General features: G+C 59.1%; 1 protein-coding gene across 2 annotated transcripts in view; it reads left to right on the top strand.

Annotated features, from left to right (window-relative positions):
• Positions 1-20,618, top strand: part of CHLRE_10g451600v5 (uncharacterized protein) — a 62,112-nt gene that overhangs the window by 9,169 nt on the left and 32,325 nt on the right. For both annotated transcript variants that reach the window (XM_043066978.1, XM_043066979.1), the window contains exons 27-78: positions 227-404; positions 656-895; positions 1,016-1,198; positions 1,412-1,540; positions 1,784-2,542; positions 2,716-2,789; positions 2,945-3,016; positions 3,202-3,365; positions 3,591-3,754; positions 4,188-4,337; positions 4,519-4,631; positions 4,808-5,043; positions 5,312-5,408; positions 5,637-5,725; positions 5,888-6,102; positions 6,394-6,598; positions 6,823-6,896; positions 7,074-7,340; positions 7,534-7,718; positions 7,951-7,993; positions 8,158-8,248; positions 8,372-8,446; positions 8,687-8,809; positions 9,068-9,171; positions 9,375-9,454; positions 9,674-9,786; positions 9,909-10,059; positions 10,233-10,342; positions 10,503-10,742; positions 11,026-11,176; positions 11,348-11,427; positions 11,655-11,858; positions 12,101-12,229; positions 15,385-15,597; positions 15,727-15,765; positions 15,967-16,116; positions 16,275-16,369; positions 16,472-16,531; positions 16,747-16,934; positions 17,217-17,288; positions 17,422-17,463; positions 17,582-17,610; positions 17,760-17,844; positions 17,977-18,066; positions 18,372-18,467; positions 18,601-18,728; positions 18,852-18,904; positions 18,997-19,214; positions 19,340-19,409; positions 19,635-19,676; positions 20,013-20,131; positions 20,351-20,571. In XM_043066978.1, the coding sequence (XP_042920376.1) occupies positions 227-404; positions 656-895; positions 1,016-1,198; positions 1,412-1,540; positions 1,784-2,542; positions 2,716-2,789; positions 2,945-3,016; positions 3,202-3,365; positions 3,591-3,754; positions 4,188-4,337; positions 4,519-4,631; positions 4,808-5,043; positions 5,312-5,408; positions 5,637-5,725; positions 5,888-6,102; positions 6,394-6,598; positions 6,823-6,896; positions 7,074-7,340; positions 7,534-7,718; positions 7,951-7,993; positions 8,158-8,248; positions 8,372-8,446; positions 8,687-8,809; positions 9,068-9,171; positions 9,375-9,454; positions 9,674-9,786; positions 9,909-10,059; positions 10,233-10,342; positions 10,503-10,742; positions 11,026-11,176; positions 11,348-11,427; positions 11,655-11,858; positions 12,101-12,229; positions 15,385-15,597; positions 15,727-15,765; positions 15,967-16,116; positions 16,275-16,369; positions 16,472-16,531; positions 16,747-16,934; positions 17,217-17,288; positions 17,422-17,463; positions 17,582-17,610; positions 17,760-17,844; positions 17,977-18,066; positions 18,372-18,467; positions 18,601-18,728; positions 18,852-18,904; positions 18,997-19,214; positions 19,340-19,409; positions 19,635-19,676; positions 20,013-20,131; positions 20,351-20,571 (7,298 nt within the window). The remainder of the gene's footprint in view (positions 1-226; positions 405-655; positions 896-1,015; positions 1,199-1,411; positions 1,541-1,783; positions 2,543-2,715; positions 2,790-2,944; positions 3,017-3,201; positions 3,366-3,590; positions 3,755-4,187; positions 4,338-4,518; positions 4,632-4,807; positions 5,044-5,311; positions 5,409-5,636; positions 5,726-5,887; positions 6,103-6,393; positions 6,599-6,822; positions 6,897-7,073; positions 7,341-7,533; positions 7,719-7,950; positions 7,994-8,157; positions 8,249-8,371; positions 8,447-8,686; positions 8,810-9,067; positions 9,172-9,374; positions 9,455-9,673; positions 9,787-9,908; positions 10,060-10,232; positions 10,343-10,502; positions 10,743-11,025; positions 11,177-11,347; positions 11,428-11,654; positions 11,859-12,100; positions 12,230-15,384; positions 15,598-15,726; positions 15,766-15,966; positions 16,117-16,274; positions 16,370-16,471; positions 16,532-16,746; positions 16,935-17,216; positions 17,289-17,421; positions 17,464-17,581; positions 17,611-17,759; positions 17,845-17,976; positions 18,067-18,371; positions 18,468-18,600; positions 18,729-18,851; positions 18,905-18,996; positions 19,215-19,339; positions 19,410-19,634; positions 19,677-20,012; positions 20,132-20,350; positions 20,572-20,618) is intronic.

Genomic DNA, 20,618 nt, shown 5'->3' on the forward strand with positions numbered 1-20,618 from the left:
ATCAGTGGTTGCTTAGCCTTGTGCCACGGTTTGGAGTACGTGTGCTTGGGTATACAGCGTGCCCTGCGTGCGTGCATGCCACGCACCGCTACCTCCCCCCACGACAGCGCTTTGCGTGCGTGGCTTGCCACCGAGGACTCCTTGCTGCATCCCCGCACCCACACTCATACCCCCCCCCCCACACACACAATGCCTCCCCCTCCTACCAACTGCATCGCACGTGCAGGTGTGTGTATTACACGTGGCTGCCCCGCTTCCGCGCGTCCTTCCTCCCCACCGACGAGGTCCTGGGCCGCCCCAACCAGCTGCAGGACCAGGGCTCCTGCTACCTGATGGGCCGCCCCTGGATGCCCAACTCCGACCGCCTGCCCAAGCTGCTGTCCGAGATCACCGACAGCGACCGGGTGAGTGCGAGCGAGCATGTGGGGTGCTGTAGTTGGGCTGTGTGTGGGCTGGACCACTGGCGGGCTGGGGTAAGGTTGGCTGGGTCGATGCCGTACGGTAGAAGACGTGAATTGAGCAAGCTGCTGGCCCGCTGTGCCCTTGGCTGTGCGGATGCCCAATCCAGCAGCTCAGCTCCGTTCTTCGTCCGCATTCTTTGTCGCTTTGCCTAAATCTTTCATGCTTTCCCAATCCCCTTCCTCCACAACCGCAGGTGTGCTTCCGCAGTGGCAGCATCTTCAGTGGCGACACCCTGCCCATCAGCGACGACACGCTCATCCAGCCCCCCGCCGCCGTCGGGCCCCTTTTCGGCAACCCCGCGGCCGTGGCCGCTAACCCCGCAGGGACGCCACCTGCCACGCCCTTTTCTCTGCTGTGCGGTAGCGACGGCGCCGCTGCACCGCTGCTTAGCTCCCTCACCTTCCTCGTCGACAACGGCACCCGTGGAATCCAGGTGGGTACCGTATTGCGCGCTAGCTGGGCGTGCATCTGGGGCCACCGCAAGTTCTGGTTTGCTTGACGACCATGCACACTAAAGCGTGTGTGCTCTGCTGCTTCTTGTGTGCACGTTCAGGACGTGGGCGCAGCATGCGCCGGCACCGTCTCCGCGGGTGTGCTTGGCTCCGTTTCCGCCGAGGGCTACGAGCTGCGGGTGCGGCAGTTGCAGCGGCCTGTCATCCAGTCGTACACCGCGCGCTGCGGCCCCGGCGGAGTGACGGGCATGTTGGGCAGCTACGACAACCGCGGCATGTGCCAGGTGGGGTGCGTGCGCTGCAATCAAGGGGGTGGAAGGGCAGGAGTAAATAAGGGCGGGCGCTTCACCGTAAACCCGTGGGTTCAGATGCTAGGCATTAAAATGTAGGTAGGAGCGTGTAGCTACCGTACGTTTGACACGCCCATGGACCCAGCTATGCATCCTTTACTTACTTTCCTCTGCTGCCGCGCGCCGCCACGGCCACTGCTGAGACAGGTGTCTCTGACGTGCGCCAGTGGTGCCGTTGAGCCGGTGCTGCCTCCCACGGCCAGCCGCAACTGCACCGCCGCGGCCTCCTTCTTTGATTACGAGTGCCCGCCCGGCCAGCTCGCGATTGGGCTGCAGGTGCGCGCGCGCTCGCGTACGTTCACGCACATGTATGAGCGCACTAGCACGTGCATATGCCGTACGTGCGGGCAGGCCCCGCAGCCTTTCGGCTGCTGGACCGCAACAAGCAGCCGTTCCTCTACCTTGCCACCTTACGTCCCATCTATCATTGCCCATCTTGTCTCCATCCTGCTCCTGCTGTTCACGAGACAACACACCCGCCCCGCGCATCCCCACATGCATGTCACCCATCTGCTGCAGGGCTTGTTCCTCAACGCTGCCACTTATACGGCCTCCGACAACATACTGGCCGCGATTCGGATGCTGTGCGCCGCTGTGCCGGTCGCAATGGTGGCGCCGTCGCCGCCATCACCTCCCCTTCCGCCGCCGTCTCCGCCGCCCGCCGGCCGCCGCCGTGCCGCGCTCGAGACTGCATCTGCTGCCTGGCGTCGCGCCGCAGCCGCCGCCACTGATGCCGGCAGTAGTAGCAGTAGCAGCAGCAGCAGCAACACGCAGGCGGCAGCTACTGGGGCCTTCTTTCAGGAGCTGATGCAGTCCCGGCGCGTGGACCTTGGCATCAACGGCGGTGGCAGCGCCAGGCGCCGGCTGCAACAGACCTCGCCGCCGTCGCCCAGTCCGCCGTCACCCAAGCCGCCGTCACCCAGTCCGCCGTCGCCCACCCCACCGTCACCCAAGCCGCCGTCACCCAAGCCGCCGTCGCCCAGCCCGCCGTCGCCTCTTCCGCCTGCGCCGCCCAAGCCACCGCTGCCACCCTCGCCGAAGCCCCCCTCGCCCTCTCCGCCTCTGCCTCCGCGGCCGCCCAGCCCCAGCCCCCCAAGCCCGAAGCCGCCCAGTCCCAGCCCCCCAAGCCCGAAGCCGCCCAGCCCCAGCCCCCCAAGCCCGAAGCCGCCTACACTGCCTGTGCCGCCTTCCCCGCGGTCGCCGCCCAGCCCTCCCGCACCGCCCCCGGCGCCCCCGCGTCCTCCCCGGCCGCCGCCGGCGCCCAAGCCGCCACGCCCGGTACGTTGCATTAATAATAATAATACCTACGCACGGACCAAGGTCGGTACGTTGCATTACCATGCGGCGTTGCCGGCATCTTACTTGATACCATCCACATCTGCAAGATCAGAAGCGTGTGTATGTTCCATTGATGTTGGCGACTAACCCTGAACCCTCGCTCGCGCTCACAGCCTGCGCCCAAGCCGCCGTCGCCTGTGCCGTTTCCGCCCCGTGCCTCCCCGCCATTCCCACCATCGCCGCCCCCGTAAGCAACAGCATCTAGCCGTGTGTGGGATAGCTCTCACGTGTTGTGTGTTGCATGAGGTGGCATACCTTGCGTGTATGGCCGTTGGTTGGACTCAATGGTCGCCCGCCGCTGCCATGCATGTCACGCCCTTTCAACCATCGCGTGCGACGCAGGGTTCCTTCACCGCCGAATCCTCCGCCGTCGCCAGCACCCCAGATCCCCACCCCTCCATCACCACCGCCAAGGTACGTACGTTGTCACGCTTGTTCTGGGGTCCTGCCTGTCTTACCTTAAGTGTGGGGCGTGGCGCCGGTCAACTGGCGCCGACAGTCAGCAACGCATGCAACATGTGCCATGCGTGTTTCATCGTGTACCGGTCCCTCACTTACTGACGTACCTTTACGCATTGCACTACCTGGACCAAACACAGGCCGCCGGCACCGCCGTCTCCTCCGCCCATACCTCCTACGCCGTCGCCTCCGCCGGCGCCGCCACCGCGCCCGCCGTCGCCTCCACCTCCGCCGCCATCTCCTCCCCCGCCACCATCTCCCTCTCCCCCGCCGCCACCACCACCTGCTAACGTAACTTACGCCGGTAAGGATAGCTGATGATGTTTCGAGTGGCATCTCACCCCTACCCGATAGATGGCCCGAACTTGTATGACGCATGAGGGGCCTGTTGCGTCGATGTTCCCGCTCCATCCAGTTGCACCATCTATTGACACTTGCGGTTGCCTCATGTGACCAAGCGAACTTACACAGTCCCGCACTGTGTCCCGCTCCCTTTCACACACCTGCGCTTGCATGCACACGCACGCAGACGTCATCCTCTGCCGCGACTGCTCGCCCCTGTTTGGTGAGGGTCCTGGAGCGGCATCGCCCTTGGTCACCACCTCCCGCCAAGGTGTGCTGCGCTGCCCGCAGCGCCATATCATCACGCAGCTACAAACGCCGATCGTTTCGGCGGGGGCTCTGCCGCTGCAGGTGCGATCGGGTCGCTTTGCTTTCATAATGTGCTCGCCCCGTCCTGTGGAGCATGGGATCAGTACACATTATTCCGCCACATGCATGAACTTGTTGAAAGGCCCCCAACGGCACCGGCGTCACTCGCCTGGTCGGTAGTGGGGGCGTACAGGAGGCAGGCCTGGCCCACCTCCTCATCTCCCCCCACTCCCTTAATTCACACCACTTGCCTACGGCAGGGTGTATCTATTTCTATTTCTATTTCACTCGCCTGGTGCATAGCAACAGCAGGACCAGCAGCCCAATGGGCTTCACCCGCTAAATATCCAGCAGCGTGGCGCACATGCCCGCTACTCATGCGTTTGCCATTTATTAAATGTCTCAGCATCTCACTACCATGGCAACGCACTCTCACACGGTCTTCGCCGCACGCGCCCGTCGTCCCTTGCTACAGTCTGGCGCCGTGGCGAACCAACCACTGACGGGGCTGGGCGGCGTGTGCGCACCTTTAGCATCGGCACCGGGTGCGGTCGACACCGTCAGCGCAGGCCTGCCAGCGGTGCCAACGTTGCCTCCCATCTCTGGGCAGCCCTTTAATGTGTCGGTGAGCCTGCATGCTGCTCTCGCTGTGGCGGGTTACGGCGCTGTTGCGCTAGGACGCCATATGTATGTTTGGTGAATTGGGGCCTCGACAGCTTGCGCAGCCAGCGAACAGCAGTGCGTTCGCGTGCAGCACGTCACCCTTAGCTGACCTTGGCGCCTCCAACTTGTATCGTCTGCTGCAGATTGTGGGTGGTGCGGCATGCCCCACCGGAATTGTGCAAGTGACCGGCCTGCACCTCTCATTCCGCATTGGCCCTCCCGCCAACCCGTCGTACGTCAACAACCTCGCTGTCAGGTGCGCTGCGGCGGCTAGCTGCATCCAGGCGGCGCCGCATGCGTGCATGGGGCGGGAGACGAGCATGTTCTTGTGCCACGTCACCAGATCTTGCCTTTCCCCATCTCCCCGACCTGCCAATCTATCTCCGCCCACGATGCCATAGCCTGACTTATATACCTCCATACATCATGCAGATGCCGTACCGTGGCCACGCCTCTGCCCCTGCCGACCGCGCCCGTGGGTTACCCTAGCCACCGGCCATTCAGCTACACGTGCCCGCCGAGCACCGTGCTGTCGGAGATCTTTTGGAATACTCAGGAGTGGCCAGCTTCGTCGCCAGGCACCGTCCGCAACCAGCCCGTCCCGGTCATCACCAGCCTCGTCTTCAAGTGCACCCCGTGGACGGTGCCGACGCCTGCCGCCCCCATACGTGAGCGATGAATGCTGCGTTTAATTGCGGCGACGACTGCTGTGTGGGCGCTGACCTGTTGGAGCGAGCATTGCCATATTGCCGAAGTCACGAGCTGTGTGTATCTTTTGATTGCAAGACTCCTGACGACCGTGCGTGCCGCAGCCAAGAATACTCCTGCCCAGGCATGGTGTGACTAGCCGCGTACGCCTACTACCTATGTTCTGTCTTTGTCCCACGCACCCACCCTTACCTTGCCCCGCGCATCCCGTTGTTGACCTTCTCGCAGCCCCGCCATCGCCCTTCAGCCAGATTGAGGCGAACAGCATGACCAGCCTTACCCTGGCATGCCCTCTTGGCCAGTTTCTCACTTCCGTTTACGGCAGGTAAGGCTACAGCTGCCCGCCCGGACCAATTCCAGTTGCGCCGGTCCCAGCAGCCGTGCTGCTGACATGGCATGCAGCTCCAGTCGTTGCCTGTTCGCCTTTCATGTACCACTGCGGTATCTTTGCACAAGTTAGACGCGTACGTCGGCTGAACGCCTGCATGATGGCGCCCGCGTCCATTCTTTCAAGTTAACTGCGTGTGCACGCGCGGGGTTATCATGCGTGCAGGTTCGACTCGGCGCCCGCCAACATGGGTGGCGTGGCCTTTGTGCGCAGCCTGAGCATCACATGCAGCGGCCCCACCACCGTCACGCGCGGTGAGAGCTGTTTTCCACCTATTTTCCTATCTGCATCCAGCAGTTAGCGGAGCATCCACTGTCCACGCACTTGCAAGCATGCGGAGTGCATCAAAGAAGTATCCTTGTTGCAAGTATGCGCCTTCGAACCTGCACTTTCCCGGTCCCCTGCCGACATTGCAGAGGTCTCAACCATCATGGCCCCGACCGCCGCCACCACGCCCTTCACGTCCGCGGTGTGCCCTGGCGGCATTGGCGCGCTCACGGCTCGCACGCTGGCCGTACCTGGAGCCCCCACCACCACGCCTCCGGCGCTGCTTTCGCTTGATGCGCATTGCTACGACACGCAACTGCACACACGCAAGCTGAGCTTCCTGCCACCCGCGCTATCAAACGCAGTGAGCAAGTCGTGCGCGCGCGTGCTTGTTCAGCGAGCATGTGATGGCACCACATACATGTACATACCTTCCCTGCACCCTGCCCGCTCATGCACTTTGTTAGTATATTCCTGGATGAAATGTAGATAGAGATACGTGGGCATCAGTGGTTTGAATGCAGGGAATGAGGGGAGATGATGATGAGACGGGTCATCAGGCGCATCTCCTGTGCGCCCCCAGCCACTGCGACCCTTTGGTGGGCGTCTTTCATGGCCATCCTACACATGCCTCCCCACATCACTTTGCCTTCAGGCACCACAAGTGGCTGACCGTATCTCGGAGCTCACAGACCGCTGTCTGGGCCTGACCCTGGTGTCGGGTATTACGGTGTTGCGATCAATGTTTAGCGGCGGCGTACTCATCACATCTGGCGTTCCCACCTCCTCCTTCCTGCACGGCATTAAAGTCAGCTGCTTCGACGTGCCGGAGCCTAATCCACCGGCGTTGGCCGTGTCGGGTGCGTGGGGCGTGCTAAGGTGGACGGAGTGCCGCAGTGTGAGGGCGTGGGGTGCCAATGTGGGTGGGTCTTCAAGCCTAGTTGTTGCTTCTGCCACGCAATTAGATAGTGTGTCTGAAACAAGATACGCAGCGGTGTGCATCCAGCATGCATGCCGTGAACCAACCTGACACGCACTGTCACCCACCCGTTACCTGGCCTGCGCTTCCTTGCCTGCTCTGTAGCCCAACTGCCGCCCAACCAGCTGCCAGCCGCACCCGCGGTCACGTTCAAGTACGAATGTCCGGCCGGCTCCAAGGTGACGTACTTTCGCACTATACTCTTTGCCAGCGCGCCACATTTACCCTGCTGCAGCCTGCTGCTGCATGAACACCATATCATTGACTTTGGCATGACAACTGCAGCAGCACGCATGCGGCGGCCGCACGTGATTTCTTGTGACGTTTGCGACTCATCAACCTCTCTGCTGCTACAGGTCGTCTCAGTGCTGTCGCGCGTGGACGCAGACGATGACCTTCTCAACGTCCGCATTGAATGCGACAACGCGCCGCTTGGCGACGCCGAGTCCCTGGCGTCCATAGCAGCCCGCCTCACGCCATTCTTTGCGCCGCCTCAGATCTTCGTTGCCAACTGCACCAACTGCACAACTGCCGCCAACGTCAGCTCGATGGGCTACGGCCAGCGACGCTACATCAGCCCTGACATTGCCATCTCAGCGCCCCGCACGTCGTATGTCATCGAGGTGGGTGGGTGCGTGCGTTGGTCGGCCGCAAACGAGCGGCATGGCTTGTTCCGCTTGGGTCATTGCATGCACATGGCACATTACCGTCATCAGCATGGCTGGCCTTACCCACCGCACCCCCATTTCCTGTCTTGCATGCTCCCTCCCGCCGTCACGTTCGTTCGCCCATCCGTCCATCGCCCGCCGCACGTAGCGCACGTGCCCCCTGGGCATAGCCGGCATCATCAACACCGCTACCTCGAGCCGCATCGTGCCGGAGCTTGGCGGCGCTGCCACGCCCGTGTCGTCCGCTGCCCTGCCCAGCAGCGTGGTGACTGGCGCCACCATTGCGCTGTTCGACGTGCTGTTGGACTGGGGCAACGCCGTCGCTTTCTGCATGTCAGTGTGGTTAGACAGGGGGAGAGATGGCGGGATGCACGGCGCGGCCGGACGGGGCTGCTGGTGCTTGATTGGGAGGGAGCAACTTGGGTTAGATAGGGCGGGCGGGGCAGCTGATGGCTCGGATGCATGCATTCCATCATCAATCAATCAAGCAGCCCTATGGCGATGTGCTTTTGCCCGCCGCCCTGGCTAGCGCTGACTTGAGTGCCCTTGGTGTGTACTTGTGCAGGGCCCAAGATGGCGCGCTCATGACCATTGAGGATGAGTTGCAGGTGCGAGATGGTCGGTACTGGAACTTGTGTACGGTACTCAGTTGTTGTGGTTTCTCTCAGTGTTAGCCCGGCAATCGGGACTCTCTTTGCTTCTTGGAGTAACCGACATCGAACCCGCATGTTGCCTGCCTTCCTGTTACTCGCCACCCCCTTTCTACTTACAGCGCCTGGCGGTCGGCTCAGTGGTTCAGGAGTGGGCGGCGGAGAACACCGGTGACGCGGTACTGGGTGTCTGGATTGGCGCGCGCCGCACTGGTGAGCCGCATCTGTGCTCGCGGGTATAACCCCAAGATATGACCATATGCATTTGCCTTCGGATATCGCATTATATATATCGCTTTTGTTACTTAGGTACTGATCTGCGTGTGCTGATTGCAGGTAATGGCCTGTACGATTTCACGTACCAAGATAACACCCCTATGGGTGGCTACGTCGCGCCCTGGGCGCCTGGCGGTAAGCGCGTGCCGGCAGCAACACCGTGTTGCGTCAGTTCGCGTAGGCATTGATAATGATGCCTTGCGCACCAGAAAGACGTACTGCACGCGTGTCACACGGCACACGAATCCGTGGAGATGAGGGCCCACTTCAGGATATACGGGATTGTTACGCGTTGGTGTTGACTCATCTACTAACATGGACTGCTGTCTCAGCACTGGCCGATGCACAAACATGCTATGCCTTGATACGCCGCAGAGCCCAACGATCTGTCGGGCGTGGAGGATTGCGTGGAGCTGGTCGTCAACGTGACCAGTGGGCTTGTAAGCTGGAACGACCGCGTGTGCACCGGCTTAGTGCGCCGGCCACTCTGCAAGCTGCGTGAGTGGGCAGCTGCGTATGAAAGCTATATTGGGTTGGATGGCCGCCGTTGCTTTTGCCTGGGAGGCCCTGGGGGGTAGGGCTGCATTTACCCTAGAATTGGTGGTCATGTTCCTTAGCCAGTGTATACGACAATTACAAACACATCTCCGCCCTGCAAATCTTGTGACATGCACGTACGTACGTGCGTCACTTTCGTAATAGCGCATGCGTACGACACCTCATCCAATCCGCCCCACCCTGCATCATCACCGACAGTGCCTAAGGCCACGGTGGAGGGTGCGAACTCAGCTGACGTGGCGCCGCCGAATGTGCAAATCTCTGCTACCAACAATGACGAGCTCAGCTTCTACAACGTTAGCGTAAGTAATTGCTGCCCCTCCGGCACCCAAATGGTCTCGTCCAAATGGAGATCACAGCTCACTGCAGTTGTTCACGGATGCATATTGCACTTGTTGATGGTGTGCGTGGCCCGCCGCCGGCTTCATCAGCACATAGCCTGGTCATCGCTGCAGCTGACCCCCTGCATATCCGTGTCGCAATACCTTAACCATGCTCATCACAGCTGACGTGGTATGAGGGACTCAACTTCTGCCAGCGGCGTGGCGGCAACCTCGCCAGCTTCCGCGACCAGGACGAGATTAAGTGAGTGTGTTTTCTGATGAGGTTTCCATGAAACTTAGCATATATACAACGCAGACCCGTACCGTGCGTCATACATCATGCCGACTTTAGTTCAAGGCGGATAGGAAGGCACGGAAGCATTTGAAGCGTTTCAAAATGTTTCACGCATGCAGCCATACACGTCCATATATCAACGCCTTCTTCATGCCTGACCTCTTTACGTCTTTCATTCTGCTGCAGACGATTCAGCGCAGCGATCACGGATTGGATTGGCTACGCTGAACCAGGGCGGTTCTTATACCAGTACACAACGCTTCCCATAGCGTGGACGGGTCTGCGACGCCAAATGCCAGGTACGGACACCACTGATGCGGGCTGACCTGTTACATGCTGCTCACAGCACAGTGCTCACAGTACATGTATGCTAGTACGCCGCACTAACCCCGCATGCCACTCCTCTGCATTGCTCGCACAGCTGCGGGCACACCGGCCGAGGCGCTGCGCTCCGCATCCGCTGTGTTTCAGTATGGCGGCCGAGAGTTCCTCTTCATTCCCACGCTGGCCACTCCTGATGAGGCTGACAGCGCCTGCCAGGGCTTCGGAGGCAATCTAGCCACCCTGTATACGTGAGAAGGACACTTGTGTAGTTCATCGTGTCCCCCACGTGTGCATCGTTCGACGCTGGTGCCTTCATGCGAGGCTGCTTCTTTCTGTCATCGATCGAGGGGTGTCGTGCGTGGGTGTCGTGCGTGCTAACGCATCCAGGGCGGTGTGACCAACTGACGCATGTTGACCGCAGGCTCGATGAATACAACGCCGTCCTCACGGAGTTCCTGCCTGCCATCATTCGATACGGCATCAACTCGACAGCTTCGGTGGTTGCAACCCACATCGGCCTCATCCGCACAAGTGAGTCAACCCTCCGTCCCGCAGGCCGCCGTAGCGTGCGTCTAGTGTTCCGCCAGAGCGTGATTCCTCACCCTAAATACGTCATTCTTAGCGTGTAGGCGCTCGATTGCCTCAACCGGACGGTAATGCGGCTGGTATGTCGTGCGTTGCCGTGCTGCAGACTTCAGCAGCTACGGCTGGCGTGATGGCCTGGGTTGGAACGGATACACGCCCGTGGGCGTGCCTGTGAACATGGCGTCACTGTGCGGCGTCATCAACACTCGTTGCGCCGCTGGCAACACCTCAGTAAGCTTCTCATCCTGCAGCTGGAACGTCAGCACCACCAGCTGCTCGTTCCAGGCCAACAGCATCTACCCAGCTCGCAACCCCTACATCTGCAGCCGGCTCACTCCCGCGACATGTGCGTGCGTGCCGCCGGGTAGTCGTGCTACGGTAGTCGTGCGCGCAGGTTTCGGGGTTTCGGCATATGCTGATGCATGCGTGCGTGCATGGCGGGCGTTGTCGTCATGATTTCCTATGCATTCCCTGTGGTCTGTTTGGACACTCGGGGCCGTGACCTTGTCATCACAGCATAGCCTGCAGCTTGATGGCAAGCCCTGCAGCGGAGGGGCAAGGAATCAATCCACCGTTACTCAATCACGCACCAGAGACCTCATGCGACGTCCTTGCGGTGTGCTATGCAGCAAGCATCGTCTCCGGCTACCGGCAGTATCTGGCCTTTGCTGAGCGGCGCACATGGGCCGGCGCGGCCGCGGGCTGCGCAGCCATTGGTGCCCGCTTGGCGAGTTTCCAGCTGCCAGAAGACTACAGCGCGTTCCTGGCAGTCGCCAACAGGTACGGTGTGGGCCGAACAATCTATGCTACGACTAGCAGTAGTGGCCGGTGTGCTCGCATTGGCAAGCAAGCCCCTTGTCCCTGACACGTCGCCGCCGTCCTACGTACGCATGTAAGCTCGGCCCTGCACGCTGGCTACCCGCACTGCATCCCTACCTGTAATGTATTCAGGTCTCAAGTTTTCCTAGCTGCTACGGGCATGACCACGTCGCTCGCCGGCTCCGCCCACATTGGCCTGTCACACGATAGCAGTGAGTCCCTGAAGTGTTGCCATCGCCTTCCGTTGCTGCGTCGTTAGTTGTGCCAAGAGGCGGGCAGGCGCGGAACTCAGACGACGCATGTATGGCGTTGACTTGATTGATGGCAGGGTCGCAAGCGTTTTACATGTCCTCAACAGGACGGCGCCCGCACCACTTTCAACCTGCCAACCGCTTTATGTTTTCCAACCGCTCTTTGCGCAATCTACCTGTAACTGCAGCCGGCGCCTACAGCTGGTCCGACGGGCGGCCCCTGCTGTATGGTGTGTGGGCTGCGGGCCAGCCTGATGCCCTGGCCGCCAACACCACCTGCGGCTCCTTCGCGCTGTCTTGCACAAACTCCTCCGGCGTCTGGATGAACTGTGCAACGCCGCAGCTACGGGACGTGGCATGTGGCACCCTTGCGCCCTACGTTTGCAGCTACGGTGCGTGAATCGCATGCGTGGTTTTTACAATGCATGCCCATCCATGCATGCATGTACGCAACATACATTATGACTGATTGCTGCACCGGCGCATGCGTGCACTGCTGGCAGCGCTGAAAATGCATGCCCACATGCTACCTTGCTTTGCTCGCTCCCATGTCCTTCACGTTCTTTGAACACGGATCATCTATCCGCAAAGTTCCCCGCCACATGAGTCACGTTGGTTTGCCAAAACACTGCAGACTTCGACGACGAGTGGGCTTTCTCAGATGGAACGCCTCTGTTGTACACACGCGCCACGCCAGCTGCCCTGGGGCAGCCGGCCGCTATCATGGCCGGCAATTACCAGTGGGACCAGTTTAACCGGACAGGTGGGCCTACCTGGAAAATGTGTGCTGGGCGCCGCCCGGGTCCAATGCGCGGGCTTACAGATATACCTACAAATTGAGGTCATTGTCCCGATTCGTGGCCACACTTCCGGTGGCCCACTTGACCCACCCACAGAGTGGAAGCGGCCCCCATTCATAGAGTGGACGCTCATTATGCTCTAAGTCCGTGGCCTGCCGCTCCGCTACGCCCTTTAGTTTTATTCTCGCTGCGGCGCAAACACTGTGAATAGCTCGCGCTCGCAATTTCATGCTCCCGCAAGAAGAACGCCCGGTCAAAGCTGGTCGTTCGCTTTATTACTATCAATCCGTGTCTTTTCTGATTGCGAAGTAAACGTTTGTCGACAGATAGAATGCCAAAAGGTCGGGCAGCGCTTGAGACAACTGCCTTGTGCTCGTGTTTCCGATGTGCTCTGTATGTTCAGTTGCTTACAAGGGTATCAATGGATACGCGTATGTAACTTTGGGGTTCGCTGAGTCGCGGGCACCGCACCGGCAATTGCTCGCCCGGCGCACTCACCCAGCGAGACTACCGACGCGTTCTGCTCATGTTGGAGCTTACTATGACAGCTATGAGAACGAATGGGCAGCTCGCTAGCTTGGCCGCTTAGGCCCGCACGGCCGGCGCGACCCCTGCCCCGCAGGCGACGCACCCATCTGTCAGTCTGTCGCCCGACAGCTGGCCTGATGGTGCAGGTGTAACCATGGGGGGCACAGCGCCGGCTGAGAGAGACGGGTGCTTTGTGTTGCCTGGTTTGAAGACGGGGTAAAACAACGCCTGCGGCCTCCACTGCGGGCCTGGGCAGCGTGGCCACTAACACAGTAGCTAGGGCCCGTCCCAATCTCCTCCCACGCATGCCAAGGTCATCGCCCCGCCCTGCCCTCTTGCACATGGCCTTGGCTATGTGCCAGAGGGATGGGCGTGCAATATGGCCGGGTGATTCCGTCGGGTGGGGTCACGGCAGGGGTCGAGGTGTGGATCTGACGTCGACATGGGTGGCACACCCAGCCCATGCCCAAACCACGCTCCAGCCCCTCCCACGCATGCCAAGGTCATCGCCCCGCCCTGCCCTCTTGCATATGGCCTTGGCTATGTGCCAGAGGGATGGGCGTGCAATATGGCCGGGTGATTCCGTCGGGTGGGGTCACGGCAGGGGTCGAGGTGTGGATCTGACATGCATGGGTGGCACACCCAGCCCATGCCCAAACCACGCTCCAGCCCCTCCCACGCATGCCAAGGTCATCGCCCCGCCCTGCCCTCTTGCACATGGCCTTGGCTATGTGCCAGAGGGATGGGCGTGCAATATGGCCGGGTGATTCCGTCGGGTGGGGTCACGGCAGGGGTCGAGGTGTGGATCTGACATGGGTGGCACACCCAGCCCATGCCCAAACCACGCTCCAGCCCCTCCCACGCATGCCAAGGTCATCGCCCCGCCCTGCCCTCTTGCATATGGCCTTGGCTATGTGCCAGAGGGATGGGCGTGCAATATGGCCGGGTGATTCCGTCGGGTGGGGTCACGGCAGGGGTCGAGGTGTGGATCTGACATGGGTGGCACACCCAGCCCATGCCCAAACCACGCTCCAGCCCCTCCCACGCATGCCAAGGTCATCGCCCCGCCCTGCCCTCTTGCACATGGCCTTGGCTATGTGCCAGAGGGATGGGCGTGCAATATGGCCGGGTGATTCCGTCGGGTGGGGTCACGGCAGGGGTCGAGGTGTGGATCTGACATGGGTGGCACACCCAGCCCATGCCCAAACCACGCTCCAGCCCCTCCCACGCATGCCAAGGTCATCGCCCCGCCCTGCCCTCTTGCATATGGCCTTGGCTATGTGCCAGAGGGATGGGCGTGCAATATGGCCGGGTGATTCCGTCGGGTGGGGTCACGGCAGGGGTCGAGGTGTGGATCTGACATGGGTGGCACACCCAGCCCATGCCCAAACCACGCTCCAGCCCCTCCCACGCATGCCAAGGTCATCGCCCCGCCCTGCCCTCTTGCATATGGCCTTGGCTATGTGCCAGAGGGATGGGCGTGCAATATGGCCGGGTGTTTTCGGTGAATGGCGGTTGTGTCCTCAAGTCCGGAAGCCTAAGCCTCTCCTCGATTTGTGGTCACACTGTCCACTCGCATAGTGGAAGCTCTTGGACCAGTCACCTGGTGGCCCGCCCAGGGGTTTACACATGCTCCACACCTATAGTGGCCATCCCGCCCACGCATTGCATGCGTGCACCCACCCCATCTCGCGTGGCAGGGGCTGGGGCGTGGTCTGGGCGTGGGCCCTGGCTACTGTGTCAGTGGCCACGCTGCCCACGCCCGCAGTGGAGGCCGCAGGCGTTGTTTTACCCCGTCTTCAAACCAGGCAACACAAAGCACCCGTCTCTCTCAGCCGGCGCTGTGCCCCCCATGGTTACACCTGCACCATCAGGCCAGCTGTCGGGCGACAGACTGACAGATGGGTGCGTCGCCTGCGGGGCAGGGGTCGCGCCGGCCGTGCGGGCCTAAGCGGCCAAGCTAGCGAGCTGCCCATTCGTTCTCATAGCTGTCATAGTAAGCTCCAACATGAGCAGAACGCGTCGGTAGTCTCGCTGGGTGAGTGCGCCGGGCGAGCAATTGCCGGTGCGGTGCCCGGGACTCAGCGAACCCCAAAGTTACATACGCGTATCCATTGATACCCTTGTAAGCAACTGAACATACAGAGCACATCGGAAACACGAGCACAAGGCAGCTGTCTCAAGCGCTGCCCGACCTTTTGGCATTCTATCTGTCGACAAACGTTTACTTCGCAATCAGAAAAGACACGGATTGATAGTAATAAAGCGAACGACCAGCTTTGACCGGGCGTTTTTCTTGCGGGAGCATGAAATTGCGAGCGCGAGCTATTCACAGTGTTTGCGCCGCAGCGAGAATAAAACTAAAGGGCGTAGCGGAGCGGCAGGCCACGGACTTAGAGCATAATGAGCGTCCACTCTATGCGTGGGGGCAGCTTCCACTACTCTGGGGGTGGGTCAAGTGGGCCACCGGAAGTGTGGCCACGAGTCGGGCCAGTTAGATGACAAATTTGTTTTTTTACCATCAACTATCCATCTACTGTGTGATGCCTGCTGCTCATCTATCACGCACTGTGCCAATGCATGCATACAGGCTGCACAGGCGCAACCGCGAGCCGCGACTACACGGGCACACCCTTCCTGACTTTCTCCACCAACGACACCGAGAAGTGCTGCAGCACCTGCAGCGCCACCCCGGGATGCGGCTGGTTCACAATTGTCACCAACACCAGCACCTGCACCCTCAAGCGAGCCAACGGAGTGCTTGTGGCCTCAGCCAACCCCAACATGCGGTCCGGAGCATCCGGTAGGTTGCAAACGTCGGGCTGGGCGCATGCTGCGCCATGCATGCGAACTATTGCACCTTCATTCTGGACTACTGCTTGAGTTTGTTTATGCGTGTGCTCTTGCCCAATCACATCCGATGCGCATGCAGGCCGTCCCCTTGCCAGCCTGGCCGATCCTGGCGCCCTTCGTGAGTTTGTGTGTGTCCATTATCACTGCTCGAGCTACTGCCATCAATGAGCTGCCCGGCATATACAGATACACTCTGCCACGATTTGCTGACCCCGCTGTTGTCACTGCCTTGCATTTGTGTCAATGATGTTTACTTCGAAGGTCCATGTGATACTCTTGGTCATTAGCCGCTTGCCCCCATGCCCCCTCCCCCATGCAGTGAACCCTCTGGGCAGCCCTGACTGTGTCACCTTGACCTCTGGTTTGGATCAGCGGCTCTTGATAGGAAGTGGCGAACCAAGCACAGTTGGATCAGTTTACCGAATGCCGAACCAGCAGTGTTTGCAGAAGTTTCCAGTGGCATGTCGACGTAAGTGCATGTGGCTAGATAGGCTGGGCAAGAGTGAAGACTTTAAGCTAGTAGCGATGCTTTCTGTCCAATGCACATTGCGTTTGCGGGCGTGTTTTTGCAGTGGATGGGAATGCACTTCAGCCCATTAAAGCTAGACGTGCGGACACCCCTAACAGGCTCAAACGCGAAGGAGGCAGTGCCCGAAACCGAGCGCCGCAGTTTGGCATCATACATCCAGCCCGTCGGCAGGGTTTACACCAGTAACGGCCAGGTGCGCACCTGTAATATCATATTCATATAAGTTATTGGCTGATGAATGTATTCGCGTGAAAAGCGTGATGACGCGCATACTTGATGGGTGTCCTGTGCGCAGCTGGAGCTGTCACTTTACAAGACATGGCAGGACTCTCCATCTGCTCAGAAGTTCTGCGAGGTAGGAGCGTATGTATGTTCAAAAGGTCAAGGGGTGGGCGTTACTGTCTTGTGATAGGGTCTGCAGTTCTACGCACCGTTGCGCTCAAAGCGCCAACACATACGTGATTAGTGAAATAGAATGCGGAAGCGCGATAATGCTTCTATGCGCGGCGTGATTTGTGCACCTGCACGTTAGTTTCGAAGCTCGATTAACGCGTGCCTATGCCTCTGCAGCTGCGCGGTGGCACCTTAGTGGAGCCGACAACCTATCAGATCCAAGAGGCCGCCTTCCGCTTGGGTTTGGATATTCTTTACCGTGGCCAGTCAACGGTCTTCGTCGACTACCACATTGGCGCGTCGGACAAGGTGCAGCAGGGCCAATATGTGTACAACTCCGGCGCACGTGTACTTGACACGTATTGGTGGGTACAGACATTGCAACACGTACTGATGATATGCAGGCACAGGCATCTACATCTGTACTTTCCGTACTGCACATGTAGAATGTATTAGCGCTGTTATTAATATGTGGGGTTGATCCATTGATCCAGCACGTTCGCGTTATCCCCGCGGTGCACATACTGACCGCTGCTGCATCTGCATTACATGCTCTGCCCCACCCCCTGCTGCTTGTATCCTGTTCCCCATGTTTTTTTACCCTTGCCGCCCCCCTTTTCCATCCACAACATGCCATTATCTATCAGGGGTTGGTCTACGAGCACCCCGGTCCCAATCTTCCTGGATAACCGGGATTGTGTCAAGGCGAGGCATAACTCGTAAGTGGGTCGCATGTGCTGCTAACGGGTTGCTGCGGCAGCTGGTTACTACAACGCAGTGATTCTGCAAGCCTCTTGTCGCTCTTTTTAACGTACATGTATTCACCGCTGCATTACCAACGCTTGATTGCAGCAACATGTCGCCGAACCAGACGTGGGCTCCTACCTTTTGCCGGTGAGTGAAGGGGCTGCCGGTGCATCGCCGCTGTTGAATTTCCATGCACACACGCACATCTATACGGTTCCAATGACGACATAGTTTGACTTACTTCTGACCTTGTCACTTGTTTCAGGTTTGCGGGCTCTTATCCCATGTGCCAACGTAAGTAGCAGTGTGGGCAGAGCACCGCAGAGGGTAACCCTTGTTCTTTGAAAGCTGTCGGGGATGCCATTGACTGTGTGCGCTCAAGAACTATGCGGTCATTAGGATATCGCCATTTGCCACGGGGCCATTGCATTGCATATATACAGGCCCGGCCACGTTGTCGCCTGAGTGGGTGGTTGCCCGAAGCATTGCACCCGCCGCTCAGACGGTGCAAGGCCGTTCCCACTTCATGTGAGTTTTGATTGGGAGGCGCGTGGTGCGCTGTGTCAACCTGACTAAGTACGGCCGCTGATTGTTGGGAGCGCGACCTGTTGTGCGAAGCAGCCCGTACACTGGCCTTAAGCAATTCTACAAATCTGCCAGGTTCTTCCCGCGCCTGATGGATTGGTACCAAGCCAAGGCCTTTTGCGAGGCCAACTCGGGAGACTTGGCTTACTTTGACAGCGCCCAGCAGTAAGTGCGTGGTATCATTTGGGGGTACTAGTTGCAGCCTGTCGTGTGATGTCGTGTCTGTGGTTTTCCGCTGCTGCATACCCCCCTGGGAGTGGCTCTGCTGTGTGTGCTGTGCTGAGCGGTAGGTTGTTGCCGGTGCCTGTCGGGTGACTCAGTGCGTGTGACTCAGCGTGTCAAACCCGGTCCTGCATGGGAGCCGCTACAGGCGCATGACAAGCCACTAACAAAAGTTGAAATAGAGGTCTGGTTAGTTGTGGTCTGAAGCGAGCTGAAGTGCCGCAATGCCACTGACTCCACCACTGCAGGTATGAGGAGGTGGCATCATCCCTACGGCAATGGGCACAGACCCGCCCGTTCGCATCTGGCAGCATTTCCAGGAGCCAGTCCTACGTCAGCGTGTGGTGAGGGAACTCGGCTCATCCATGTCTAAATGAGTATGGTTGTCGCCAAACGGCAATTAGAAAGAAGTTGCCCTGTTGTGACTTTACGTGTGCATGAGCAAATAGACATGCACATACATGCACTTGCACGCAGGTTGGGGCTCAACAATCGCTTTGGTTCGTGGCGGTGGTCTGCAAGACCCTACGTTGATGTGAACCCGGTTTGGGCCCCTTGGACCGGTTACAACGCCACCGGTTTCAGGGTACGCAACCGAGCCTACGGTAAGACTATCATGGCATACGTGTCCGAGAATGTCACTCAGGCAATCTTGTTAGTGGTAATATGATGGATGCGGCATGCTGACAGCGCCCCCTGCGTGCGTGGCCCTGGGCATCACTCTGCAGATGCCCCGGCGATGGGTCTCATGTCGCCCGGTATCGACACGCCGTTCACCATGGTAAGGCTATCTAGGAGGTTACATATGCCGACAAGTTCCTATTTGGTTTGCATCACGTATTATCATCACCATACATCCTTCATTGATTGCAGTGCCCCAACGAGACGGATGCGGAGAGTTTCGTTGTGGGCTTCCGGGCCCAAGTCGACACCCGGTCTTTGAGTGGGACGCCAACTAGTGCCAGTAACTTGCTAGGATTGATGGGACTGCGGATGCGATGCCGCTCCAAGTCATTTGTCGGCACCTTCGAGAACTTGATGCCGGAGCAGGACATCAGCAGCATTACAAGTGTCTCCGGCGTTGGTGCATGGTGAGACTGCTGTTGCTTGCTGTCCCTGGTCAATGAGCACATACTGGCATACATAAACAAATTACCGCACTTTCTCGCATATATAGTATGGCATCCTCCTGAAGTAGCGATGTGCTCTGGTGCAGGGGCACATCCGAGACCCTGTGCAACAATTGGAACAACTCAGGCTTCGGTAACTGGGTCGTCGGGCTCCAGGTGCGTTCAAGGTGCTTCCTCACTAGTGCCGCAGGGACGACATAGCCATCTACCAATATTTATTTTTGATTCCTCCAAAACCGCTGATGTGCGACCATGCCAAGGAAGGAAACATAATGCTGCACCCTGAAACTCGCCGCCCGCTTGATCGTTTCCATATGTGGGCACATGACGACCGCTAGCTAACGTGCCGCCATGTTTGGACCAATTTGCATTTTGCCGCAGTTGCAAGCAGTTCCAAGGAGGGATCGACCCATCATGTCACAGGTGCGGTACTTGTGCAAGGCCCCCTCTAAATGAGCACGGTACAGAGCCCCCCTTCAAGTGCATGCTGTAGTGCATGCCGGACAAAGTACAATTTGCGTCCTTTTTGCGATGCAACGTATTCCAAGCCTGCATACATTCGTGTCTCCGTCCAGCTGGATGAGCGCCGTAACTTTCACCACCGAATTCCCCTTTAAAACCTCCCTAGACCAATCAAATAGCTTGCGTCCCCCCATGGAATGATCACATCGTAGATCATGCAAAGACATCACACGGTGTCGGCCATATAGGTGACTCACGGCCTCGTCCCTAACACCCACCTACTATCGACCATTACAGGTCCGAAACTGCATTCCGTCTGGCGGCAACCCATGCGCATCATACACCGTCAGCTGGCAGGCGACCAGAACGACGTGGGGAGATGATGTGGGCATTACGTCCATCCGTGGTATCTGCGCGTGAGTGCTTGTGAGGCAGATGTTCCGTGCATGTGCGTGTACGGCGGCTGCTCGTCCGTAACTGCAGGCGGCGATGATGCTTAGGCCATTAGGTGTGACTTTTACCCCAGGCGTCACATATGATAGGATTGCTCCTCGGCACTGCATATACTTTCAACCCGTGCAACAAAAAAGTACCACAAAGGTTTGGCCGTCCTTTCAACCCGCTGTCTCCCACAGAAATCAGCGTGCGGACAACGCCAGCTGGGCCCAGATCGTCAACCCGGCGCCGGCGACCGACGCACAGTGGCTTCCGCCAATCACCTGCGAGTCAGGCTTTGCTGTCTGTGGCATAAGCACACGCGTCGACTTTTCCGGTGCCAATTTCACGATCGCCAATGCCAGCAACAGTGCAAGCGACGACTCTGGAGTTTCTGGAGTCACACTTCGCTGCTGCCCACGTAAGACGGGACGGTTGGGTGGATGTTATTACTAGAAACGACAGCTT

Source organism: Chlamydomonas reinhardtii, chromosome 10, assembly GCF_000002595.2.
Source record: "Chlamydomonas reinhardtii strain CC-503 cw92 mt+ chromosome 10, whole genome shotgun sequence".
Classification (NCBI taxonomy): Eukaryota; Viridiplantae; Chlorophyta; class Chlorophyceae; order Chlamydomonadales; family Chlamydomonadaceae; genus Chlamydomonas; species Chlamydomonas reinhardtii.